Source organism: Leuresthes tenuis, unplaced genomic scaffold, assembly GCF_036924035.1.
Source record: "Leuresthes tenuis unplaced genomic scaffold, fLeuTen1.0.hap1 SCAF_18, whole genome shotgun sequence".
In the NCBI taxonomy this organism is placed as follows: domain Eukaryota; kingdom Metazoa; phylum Chordata; class Actinopteri; order Atheriniformes; family Atherinopsidae; genus Leuresthes; species Leuresthes tenuis.
In genome coordinates, this window is record NW_027325372.1 from 15,848,655 (window position 1) to 15,861,371 (window position 12,717).

Sequence of the window (12,717 nt, forward strand, 5' to 3'; positions counted from 1 at the left end):
GGGCAGCTGCAGGCTCACAAGGCACAACATAAGAGATGAGCTGACCTGAAAAAGACCCCAAGCAAAGTAGGGACAGAGGCAGGAAAACTGTGGAACAGAGGATGATTATGAGTGGATGCAGTGCGGGTTGGGGGAGTCACAAGGGAATTGACTTTGTGTCTTGGGATCTGCAAAAAAGTTGCGATTCTTGTGGCTGAAAGCATTTTGTTGGATGAGACGAAATCTGAGCAAGCACTAAGGATGTGCCGACATGTCGTGTCTTTGAAAGAATTGCTCTTGCATGTAAACAAGTGCATAGTCACAGCTTTCACCCAGTGATTTCCCTGTAGAAATGCGTAGCTTACTTGTTTGATTGAAATGAATAATATATTTTGAAACTGAGCCAAGGTGAACCCAAGCACAGGACACAGACTCTAACAAAGGTTAAATGCTTTTTCTTTTGTTTGCAAATTGTAGCAGGCTGAGGAAAGTGAGCTGGATGAAACTGAAGGCAGTGGGGGAAGCATGTGGGACAAACCTGAGGCTGATCTGGGACTTGGAATGGCAGTAGAGAGGGAGCAGGCGGGCAAATGGCTGGGTTGAACTGAGCATACAGACTAGCAAAATACTGTAAGCAGCTCACAAACGAATAACCATGGTGGAATTTCAGCTTGCTGTGGGTGTGGGTGACAGAACAACCTGGCAAAGGCTCGGTGGGAAGTTTTGGTCGATGTAATGCTGCATCGGATGAGGTAATGGATGTGCAAGTGTGCCATCTTCTTAACCTTTTGCCAGCCATTGTTGTGCTTTTCGGAGCTGCTGTGGAGCCTTGCACGGATGCAGTGGGTTAGGATGCTCTCAGTGGTCCAGCAATGGTAGGAGAGCAGCACTTGCTGAGAAAGGCCTCGTTTTTTGCCAGCATTCTCAGAATGCATTCTGAGAATGCTGGCAATGTCCCCGCAAGATCACCTGAGATGTGTGTCTCCCAGGAATTTGAAGCTTGAGACTCGTGCCACACGGTCTCTGTTGATTAGAATAGAAGTGTAGTTCTTATTACCGGATCTCCAAGCCAGTTACGAGCTCCGTGGCTTTTTACGTGTTCAGAGCCAAGTTGTGTGCTGCGCACCATCTCACCAGATTTTCCACGTCTGCTCAGCAGGCCGATTCATCAGAATGAAAAAGCCACTCAGTCACTGTTATGTCATCTGCAAATGGTGTTAGTTTTATAATGGTGTTAGTTCTGCGCACAGACACAGTCATTAGTGTAGAACAAGTGCAGGATTGCCCCCCCCCCCCCCCCCAAGAGTTATGCGGGAGGAGAGATGAGTGCCTGGATCCACCACTTGTGGCTTCCCTGACAGGAAGCTGAGGATCCAGTTGCACTGGATGCCCAGCACTTAATGAATAAGCTGGGAAGTGGCAACAGTATTAAAGGCAGCGCTAAAGCCCACAAAAAACATCCTCACATTTTGTGCCCTGCCCGTCCAGATGTGTCACAGCTGTGCGAAGAGCTAAAGAGATTGCGTCCTCTGTGGATCTATGATGCTTTGGCACTGGGACAATGACTTGACGCATCTTGGAACTGTTTCCAGCTCCAGGGAGCGATTGAAGATATCAGTAAAAACCTCAGCAAGCTGTTCAGCACAGCTTCTGAGCATATCTACCCGAGTCTGTGGCTTTCTGAGGGTTAACCCTCTGCAGCGAGCGCCTGCATCATGTGTGCACAGCTTGCTGGTGGGGGGTCCTGTTTTCCTTTGTGGGTGTGATCCCTGCAGGTGGAAATGTGGTTACTGGATTCAAGACGAGCAAATAAGTTCTTAAAGTCATTGGCCAATGTGACATCAGTATGGGGATGAACAAAGCCTCCTTTGTGGTCAGTAATCCCTCTGATGCTCTTCCGCGTGCCCCTAGTGTCCATGACGTTAAACTGGGCTTCCACACGTTGCCTGTAGATGTTCTTCAACCTTTTTTTAAGGATAGACCTGGCAACACTGTAGTCAGCTGCCTCTCCTGTTTTTGAATGCCCGGTCACCTGCTTTCCAGAGGTTTTTCTCTTTGTTTATCCATGGCTTCTGGTCTGGAAACCCAACCATATCTATGGTGACATTATCCACAAATGTGAAAATGAACTGAAAGTTGTTCGCTGACTTGACATTCACCCTTAATACCTTTTTTTTCCCCCCTTTGTTCCACAGTGAACTGAATTCGAAACTACAAGACACTCTGGAGCAAATAGAGGTTTGTGCTTTCCTACTTTATCACCAACTCTATTACAAAAAGCATGGTCACTGTAGACAAAACACAGTGTACAATATTTCTTTCCTGCCTCGTAATCTTCCAGAAGTTTTTATCTGAAAAAGGCATTTTTCTACTCCATTTTGACATTTTCTCTGTCATTTACGGTCTGTCAAAATGTTTTTTTTTTTTTTTTGTCACACACGGAGAGCCGTTGGTAGGTGTGTGCAAGCACAGTAGATTACATCCGTTTAATCTCTACTTTCTGTCATGATGTTTGTGCGCGGAAAATGGTTATGCAGATTCAATTATCTCTGCTCTGCTGCCACTTCGTTTCAGTAGATTAATTATTTGCAGGTTTATCTGTACACAGGAGGTACACGCATACAAAGCCGCTCGCGAATGCTGTTTGTTTACCTGTCAGCACGACTTAGCGAGCGAGCGACGCAAAATCCTCTAAATCAGAGATGTAAACACATGCAGAATGTCACACATTTCAACAGTCGGGTCCCGTAAGTTGGTTTTAGCACACTTGAGTTTCCCTGTTTTGCGCCCCTCCGGGTATCCCCGTTGCATACATTGCTCATTTACCTCATTTACTGTTCGCTTCAGTCTTTGCGTTATGCACAAGTGGAGCTTTGCACATGCGGCTTAAGAAAATGTTGGATGTTGCAAGTCATTTGATCGCTTAGCCTTTGTCAGCGCTTTGCTCTTTGAGCTGAGATTATTGCGTCAAGACTATCACATCCTTCTTCCTTCGAGTTTCTTACGCAACTTGCCTTACTTTCTTCGGCTCTTTTTTCTTTGACTTACACACACATACAGTATATACACCCACATCCACATCCAATTACCTGCCCTTGGCCTGATAGCTTTACATCTGAACATCTATGTGCATCCCAATCCCCGGTCTTAACGTTGATAATCCCTCTTTTTTTTTTCTCTTTCCCTTACTATGCTCCCCTCATTCCCTTGTCATCTATCTATTTCTGGCTCCAGGAGCAGCTTGATGTCGCCCTTTCGAAGACCTGCAAGCACTTTGATGTTTTGCACTACACCAAGGTCCAGCTGGCTTACACGCTTCTGGGCAAAACGCAGGTCAGTGATTGGACTGGACTCCATGTCTTTGGGAAATGGCTGAACACAGCTGGATGTGATGACTTGCTTGTTGATCTCACTTAATTTTGCATTTTATTTATTTATTTATTTTTTTAACCCGTTTGCACCAAATCGGCAAAGATCATATTCAGACGACCCTTTACAAGCTTCAAATTGTGAATGTTCACTTTTGCCTGTCACGGCCAATTGAAATTGCCGGTACAGCTGTTAAACAGGAAGTGGGTCAAACTTCTATCCAAACCAAATGTGGTTATTGCAGTCATTTATTTATTTATTTATTTTTTTTAGTTGTTCTTACAACTCAAAATAGGAAAAAATAGAAAAAAAACAATGCTGTTTGGTTTTTTTTTTCTTGAAAACCAGCCTCAGTCTAACACTGACTTCCATGGGGTTGATTGATTTCAGATTTTTATTTTTCATTCGGATATGGATGAAAATAACTAAACAATCAGTGGGGCAGATGTAACAAAATCCAACTATCATGCAGCCTCCATTTTACTTGGCAGTGTGTTAGTTCTTTGAGGGGTATTTTGCTTTGCTTAAAGCAGGAATTTGAAATCAAAGTTTATGTTAGTGAGCCGAATTAACTCTCAGTGCCTTTCATAGTGGCTGTTATTCACAACTAGAGCCACTGTTAATATTAGGAATACGCAGGTTGTCTTTTTACGTCCGCAGGCTTCGTCGAGGCTACTGTCACGCCCCCTTTTAAATTGCCCCTTGGGGAAAAATAAAGTGATCTGAATCGAATTGAAGGCTTGTTGAGAACAAATTATATATTTATGATTACTGTGATGATTTTCAGACACATGTTCAGGCCTTGCACAGGCAGTGGTTTCCACGGTGTTTGCAGGACTCGTGAGGTGAAACTCCCCTTAGAAAGAAGAGGGGGGCGGGGAAACCTCTGAATTCCTTCTGTGGCAGCAGGGCGTTTGAATGGATGGGGTGGGGGGGTTATTTTGTGGTCATAAGCTTCTGGTAAGAAAATCTAATTACACTGCAACACCCGTTACTTAGGGCATTGCTCCATACTGTGCCTGCGTCTCATGCAGCTCCAGTGTCCTCATTTCTCTGGTGCCCAGTGGTGAGACAGATGGGAGGGAGGGAGGGAGGGAGGGAGGGAGGGAGGGAGGAAAAATGTTGGTTAATGTAAGTTGACTGCAGAGTGAAGGATGACTGACTCGAACCCAAAGAGGACACAGTGTGGTGGAGCAGGACTGTATTGTTGTCCAGAGGATTCGGAAACTAATTCCTGAATTCTACTTTGTTTTATGTTTGTATTACAGTTGCTTTAGTGCAAAAAATGCTGCATGCTGCAAGACCAAATGAGAAAAAGATGGCAATTAATTACTTGCATTAGATTTGACACTTTAACAGTAATTGGGAACGTTTTCCTTTAAGTGCTCTGATTATTGATTCTAATGAAATGGCTCCACACTAGATAAATAGCACCGGTTTAAACGGAGCTAGAGGAATTTAGCTGTGCTGCCACACTATAGATGACATGAATATCATTCTGTCTTTGTCTTTTTCTATTTGTTCCACATCCCATTTGCTTCACTGCTGACATTTTCCGCAGCAGGCTGTGAATTAGGGAAGACAAAATGGCCCATTTTCAATCGGACTTGACTGCAGCTGCCTAAGATGTGTGCAGATGATTCAAAATATCAAGCTTGCTGTATGCGTCTCCATGAAGTTTAATTCGGCAAATTCTTCCTGCTGTCTGCCTTTCCACTGATCATGACTGGTGGGCAGACAGCGACATGCTGACGCAATAGTTTTCGTAACAGTCCGTTTGACTCTCTCTGCAGACCGCTATGGACCAGCTGCACATGCACTTCACCCAGGCCATCCACAACACTGTGTTCCAGGTGGTGCTGGGATACGTTGAGCTGTGTGCCGGCAACGCCGACACAAAGTTCCAGAAGATGCAGTATAAAGACCTGTGCACGGTAAGGAAGTGGCGTGAATCTTACCCTTTTAAAAATGATTAGTCTTTTCTGCCGGTAGTTGAGCAGCTTGCTCCACTTAAGCTGATTTGCGTAAAGACTAAACATGTTTTTGGTCTGTAATGTGCAAAGTTGAATGAAACGTGCAAAGCCCACACGGTGCTGTGATAATGCACACTAAACTCCTGCTTTCACTTGCACCTACTCCTTAATTTGTATACAGCCCAGAGCAAAGTGCCTTACTTCAGGATAAAAGAGTTCCCTTGTAGGGTGAAATTAAGAAGGAGAGGAGAGTGTGGAGAGAGTGATTGAGAGCCCAGTGCGTTGTTGCCCTTCATGAGATTATTCATCTTGCTCACAGTTCAGAGCCACTGCTCTGCAGCAGCAGCACTTTTTGACTGGCCCACACACCTCGAGTCTTTTTCTTTCCCCCCCAAATCGAAATGAATCTAACTTGCACGTCCAGCAAGCTGCAACTTTGCCAATTCATCATGAACTTGCTGGAAGGGAGTCTTCCTCCCCAGGGGCTGCGTTGCTCTCCGACCTACGAAGCAGAAGGGAAATGTAAATGTTTAGGTAAATGTTATTGTGTCCCCCTGTGAGCCGTTTCCTTACAGTTTCTCCCGATGTCTCAGCTGCTCCTGTGAATTCCTCCCTGACCCTTTAGCTCCATGTTTGGCGTTGCACTTTGACGGCACAACATTAGCCACGGCCGTTGGCAGCTGTGCTCATGTCACTTATGGCCCGTCCTTTACCTCTTACCTTTGTGCTACCTCTTCCCGCTGTCACCTCTCATCGCTGCCAGTTCTGTTTTGATGGTACTTTGTAGCCTTGGAGGAGCTCTTCCTTTTTATTCTAACCCTTGTTAAAATCTTCAGGATCAGGGCTCCTTTTGGTTGTGTCTGGGTTTTTCCTTTTTGAGCTGTTTATCACACACTCATGGGATTTTGTATGCAGTGTATTTTCTACTCTAAACTGAGGCAATAAACTGAACTATTCTTACCTTTTACCATCATTCCCTGTCTCCTTTTTGTTTTGGCTTTTTTTTTTTTTTGTTGTTGTTGTTCTCTTATTTTCATCCTGTGCTGCCTTTTTGGAAGCTCTGTCATGGATCTGAAAAATGGTGTGCATGAAACTGTGCGCGAGTTGCACATTGATCATAGTGTTTACTCGTGTTTGATAGATTTGCTGTCAGTGCGGCGTGTTGCCTGGATGATTCGACGAATACGCGCATTTACCCTTTACTCTTTACACTTACTGACCGGGCTAAGGCTGGGACGATACGCTATTTCATTCTCATCTGTGTGATGATGATGATAGATATGGCTGCACACGCACACTCACACACACGCGCACACACAAAGAGGCACATGAACACCCACATGCACTTGATCTGAGCCAGTAAAAGCATTTTCAGCCCATCTGCATTGAGTTTTATTGGAAAAGTGTTTTGCTTACTTTGACTTCTTACAGTAGATTATTGTCTAATATTGTTATATATATATATATATATATATATATATATATATATATATATATATAAAATATATATAAAAAGGTTAGAGAGGTTATCTTGTTCCTATGTGACATAAATGTGCGTTGCCATGACGGACTGTGATTGGCTGAGGTTGTTTGGAGCATAGAGTGCACGCCTGTCCTCCTCTTCGATGTTGTTTTTGATTTTGCTTTTCGCTTCTTTCCTCCAGCTCACATTCAAACCGATTTTTTTCCTCTTTACCAACACACTGGAGTCCCGTTCTCCCGTGGAGCTTCCCCTGCGGTCAGCTCGCCGATCATGTGGAAATTGTGTCGATAGAAATGAAAAGTTGGCGTTTGTGGCGATGAGCAAACTTGAGAGTCTGTTCCCCCAGATAAATGAGGCTTACGTAAAGGCTGCAGCCACATCGCACACCGCCTGAACTCGCCGCTGAGTTATGCGCTTTAAAAATTCAAGGGAGATGGGATCACCGAGAAAAGGTCAGTTCCGATTTTGAAGGGGTCATATTAATTTTACATCAACATCTCATTATTGAGATGGTCCGTCTGACTTTTTATTTTCCTCATGCAAGTGGGAAAGATAAATTCCAAAATCTTAGGAGAAAAGTAGCTGGATAAGCATTAAACTAGTGCAATGTAGAAAGCTGTGAGCTCTGCTGCTGATGAAATATCTGGTAAAAAACAGTGATCAATCAGTCTCCGTATTGGTTAAAAGCTGACCTTCAAGGCTGTGTTGTGTCTGACGTAAGCATCAGATATTCATTCATTTTTTTCAGACTCCAGTGATGTTTTTTTTTTTTGTTAATCAGCGCTCACCTTGTGCTGTTGCAGGTTTCTTCACTGTAGTAAAAAAAAAAAAGAAAAAAAAAACAATAAGAAATACCCTGCTGCAGGGCAGGCTCTTATGGATGGAAAATGGTCTTTTCTAGTTATTTCTCAGCCGCTACAGTGAAGAATATCAGAATACTGCAGCTGAGTTTCTGGTTGTTTTCCCCCAAAGGAATGTTTTCTTTGATTATAATCTTAAGGCGAGCATAACCAATTTATCAGATGCTGTTCTCTGTAGCCGCTCGGATGGTTTTTTTTGTATATTTCAGAGAAATCTCTTGAATTCGGATGATGCGTTGACATTACTTTCGAGTTTAGGTCTGTTTGGGAAATCTCACACTTTGGTCAATAGTTTTCTTCTTTTTTTTTTTTCTTTTTTTTTTAAAAGCTTATGTCATTTTTATGACACATCAAGAAGCAGCTTACAAAGGCTGTGCTTGCTGGGTTGGGTTTGTTGTTTATTTAAAAAATTTCAAAATGACAAGTAGCTTTGAGTGAAACGGTGCGACTTTAAGGCGGTTACTGATGAAACGCTCACAGTGACATGTTGGGAATAACCCGACGCCATCTCTGTGAAAGGGGAAATTGTACCTCCTCGTAAAAAAATGGGGCTCATCCTCAGTTAGTATTTTTTATTTTAATTTTCCGAACATTCAAACTAACCCAGCCTACCTTTTGTCAGTGGTTTGCAGCGCTTTTCTCTTTGCTCACCAGCTCCAGATTCTGATACTTCCATGAAATGAACTGATCCTCACGCTTGTGTAGCGACTCCATTCCAGGAGTAAATACATCGGATTGCACAGATGTGTTCAGTTTGAAAAGTGTCCATTTTCCTCGCCAACTTTGCGGACTTCTAAACCAAATTAGGATCCTATAAGAAAGAGTGAGTTGTTCAATTGTTTGCCCGCAAAAACGGGTTCACACATTGCATTTAATGGTCCTCTCAAGAAGAGCGGCACGCGACTGTCGCTAAAAAGGCACCGCTTGAATGTCTTCTGTAACATATGCCATTGTTTTCATGCGTACTCGTCCGCACGCCCTCTCCTTCAATTCAGGAAGTGCTTTCAGCTCATTGTTCTTTAACGAGCCCCCTTGCTTGTCGTATGCTGTGTGCACAACGATGGGTGCTGCAGCAATCTTCAGAAAACACAGGATCTCAAACCTTCTTCCTCCACCTCCCATCACTCTGCTTGTTCAAGGAAGGTTGATGGTCGCTCAAATCAACATTGTATTTCTTGCTTTCCGAGCTGCAGGTGTGACAAAGCATTTTTTTGTAATTCGTCCCCATCAAACACATGCAGACACACACAAAAACAGGACAGGAAAGCAGTTCTGTGTGGGCACAGCCCAGGTTACTTCCTCTCATTAAGCTTCAATGAAGATCTTAACCCACACGCTCTTAACACCCCTCATTGCAGTTGCTTGGCAACATGCTGCTTTGACATGGTTGGCTGATGGTAATCATGGAACAACAGTATAAGGCAGGCTTTGTCTCAACTGCCCTATTAGCTTCCCTATCTGACTTGTCCTGCTGGATTCTGTGTGTAATTTTAGCGTTATCTATATTCATTTATTTGAGATGGCTTTCCAAATCAAACTACATATTTATAGCTTGTGGAAACTGTAAATATGTAATATGTAATCTGTGGAAAGTCACCGTCTTTGTTCCAAAGCGCTACCCAACGTCCTTATTAAATTGGGGAGAAAAAAAAAAAGATTTTAAGTATAATGTTACCTCTGCTGGTGAATCACCTGAATCTTAATGGCTGAAAGTTCTTTCAATGGCTAAATTGAAAGAACTTTCAAGCACCTTAGAGGCACGTTTGCCTGGTTGTAAATGCAACGACCCGTCTGTCTCCATTTGGACTGCGATAACTTCAGCGATTAAATGTTCTGAAGTTATGGTTTCTTTTGATGTTTTCCAGTTCTTTTTCTTTTTTAAAGGATGTCTGCATTTTATTTTTCATGGACTGGTGTGTGTTTATTGTTGTGCTATTACTGTTGTCTATTTTGGTCGGGCCAGTATTGGAAAGGCAAATCTAAATCTCAATAGTTAATAACGGTTACAAAAAACAGCATTTCTGGTCGCTCGTTTTCTTTCACAGCCAAAACTGAGATTATCCAGCAACTACTGAGCTGAATCTTACTACAGTACTTATTTTGTAGTAGACGTGGTCAAACACTGTGTCAAAAATAACAGTCTGTTAGATATCTGATGGCAACCGAAGCGTCATGTCTGATTGGTCGGGATGCTGTTCCAGAGTTTCCTACATCATGGTTTTACCTAACCCTCATTTTCAAAGTGTGCATGAGCCAGACGGACATGGAAATAACATGGAAAGTAGAATCCTCTCAGGTGAGGGAAACAGTTTGTTCAATGAATTTGAACGTTTCGGAAACGTTTTGAAAAACCGACCAATGCCTGAATGACGAGAGGCTAACGATAAGAATCGCAGTATTATCTGACCCAACAAATGAAGAAAAATGACTTAATTCGTATTAGTTCTTAATGGCATTTCTGATTTAATTTGTCACGTCCTGGAAAATGCCAAGAAAATATCAAAGATCAAAAAGTTTTTATTGGTCGCCGAACTGATGTGAACTAGAGGGCGGAGCCTAATAAGACCATTGTAGCGGACCAGTCATAGCCACCTGAGCTTTTTTTGAGATGGGGAGCGCCCTCTCCAATTTCATGGAAGCGTAAATACATTTCCTGTGTCTTAAGAGCTTTTTTTAGAACTATAGCTGCACAGGTAGTAGGAAGCCATATCAGGGATTTAACCTCCTGCTGATGTTGTTCACAAGAGAATAACCAGAAAGAAACATAAAATCATTCAAGCTGGGCTACACTAACTTAAAAGAAAACTTTAATGTGCTCCATAACACTGTAATTACATCTCTTAATTGTTATTGACCCTGAGGATTTAGAGAATTCCACCCTTTCTTTTCTTTTGTTCTATTTGGGCACATTTCCGAATATGACGGATAAGGTTTGTGGTAAATTATACAGATACGTGGATTCAGCAGAGATCAAAATGAACATTTCCAAAATGTCTGTAAAGTGTGTCTACAGATTTGTGGTATTTACAGCTGAAACCGTGCCTAAACGTTTCACTTGCGCTGCTCTTTGCACACATAACTGCACATTCTGGGACTGACTGCCGTTTTGCCACCACTTGCTTTACAATAAAAGATAGATGCGTAAATAAATAAATAAATGGATACACAGGTGGAATGTTTTTTGATGTGCAGCAGTAAAAGATCCATGTTGAAGCATTTGATTTCTCTGACATGTTCATTCTGTTACACTGTATTGTTTGGCGCGGGGGTGTTGTGTTTTTCAGGAATGCACTTTCAGCATTTCTGACAATAATATTTCTCAGCACTTGAGTCGTGCCATTTGTGCCTTTCAGCAGCCTTGGGAAGCAGCTCTGTGTTGATATAATAATCCAAGCCAAGCCAACCAGTATGTGATACTTTGTTGCCGAGCGCTTTCAGTCATGAATTTACTTCAGATTTCCTTCTGAGTAATGTTCTGTTCTGAGATTACCTGGCTGGTGTTGGTTTGTTACTCACGATCTCTGGGACATGCTGAATGGAAAAAAAAAAAAAAAGATGGCAGGTAGGGAACTTCTCCCACTGTGTAGCTGGTCTTGTGGCCTGTTTGCATGAAATCTAGCAGGTTTCTTTTCCAGAAGCTTATCGTTATTGTGGGTTAAACAAAGGAAAATGTGGCTGCTGTCCTCTGCTTTCTTTCAACTCGTTGTGATTAATTTGCCTCCGAACATGTTGGCTGGACTCTGCCAGTTGATTGTCATGGATAAAATTTTAATTCCAGGTGCATATTTTTCCTGGCTTTCTGAGTAAAAGGCTTGGAATCAGGCACGTCATTTATACGGTCAGATGAGCAGATATGCAGATGGGTTCGCAATTGTTATTGTTATTGTTCAGTGAGTACAGCATCAGAGAATAATGACCAGCAAAGGGCTGGAGCTGCTCTCCAGGAACTACATTGCTGTCTGTGGGCACCGAGTAACGCACGTTTTTTGGACAGATTGGACCAGAGTAGAACTTGTCTGGAGGGATCTATCTGTGGATCGTGGGATCGCCCTTTTCGCTGCATCGGGAGCACTTTGTCAATCTTCTTGGAACAGCGAATTCTGAAGTCTAAAACCTCTGGACATTTGTCTGTGACCTTAGTCTCACAGGAACGGCGAGATAACCGTCAAAATCTCCCTGTTTGTTCTGTCAAAGAACAGGTAAAGATAGAAAAAGAAAGTCATAGGACTTCCTACTATCTTGAAATGGTGAAATGTTGCACTTTCAACAAGGTTTTATTATGAATATATTTATTTCTGAGAATTGTGATCTATTTGTTTTTACACACTGTGCCAACTTTCTCCCTAATTCACAGGAACTTGATACAACAACAAACTGCATTCATATATATTTTAAATCTCTTGAGTGACTTGGAATGTTTTGGACTGTTATCACTTTACTGAAGTTTTAACAATTGCAAATAATCTCTTTATGCTCGTTTGAGCTCACCAACATCGTTATAAAGTAATATGTCACCCAATGTAGAGCACAGGTATATGACAAAGAATACCTCAAGCTATATCAAATGATTCATTAAAAAAAAGCATCACGTGTGACATTCCTTTGATTTGATTTCCTTTACTTGTCTTTTGGCAGCATATCACCCTCGACAGCTACATCCCCTGCCTGACAGATCTATGTAAGGCTCTGTGGGAGGTGATGCTGAGCTACCACCGGACGATGCAGTGGCACGAGGAGCATGACAAACAGGGGAACGCACCCTCTCCAGGTAAATCTCGTTTTCACCTCTACTTGAAAAAAAATCTGCTTCCTGTCCCTTTTTAAATTGTGAATCATCCTCAGCTACAGTGTCGGCTCAGTTCATTTTCACACTTGGTGGAGTTCCTTTTGCTTTTGATTTCCACATAAAGTACGTTTATCGGTGGAGTTTACAGAAAGGGAGCCTATGAAAAGAAAAGAGATGTGCGCAAGTGCTGAAGCACACTGCATGGTGTAGTGGACCGTGCACTTAAGTGGCAAAAATCCAAGTTCACCCCTGGAAAATCGGCTTAAT

At 42.6% G+C, this 12,717-nt stretch overlaps 1 protein-coding gene across 1 annotated transcript in view; it reads left to right on the top strand.

The window, feature by feature from the left end:
• Positions 1 to 12,717, top strand: part of vps50 (VPS50 EARP/GARPII complex subunit) — a 90,519-nt gene that overhangs the window by 27,319 nt on the left and 50,483 nt on the right. The window contains exons 10-13 of the mRNA XM_072370028.1: positions 2,175 to 2,217; positions 3,214 to 3,312; positions 5,142 to 5,282; positions 12,300 to 12,432. Coding sequence (XP_072226129.1) covers positions 2,175 to 2,217; positions 3,214 to 3,312; positions 5,142 to 5,282; positions 12,300 to 12,432 — 416 coding nt within the window. The remainder of the gene's footprint in view (positions 1 to 2,174; positions 2,218 to 3,213; positions 3,313 to 5,141; positions 5,283 to 12,299; positions 12,433 to 12,717) is intronic.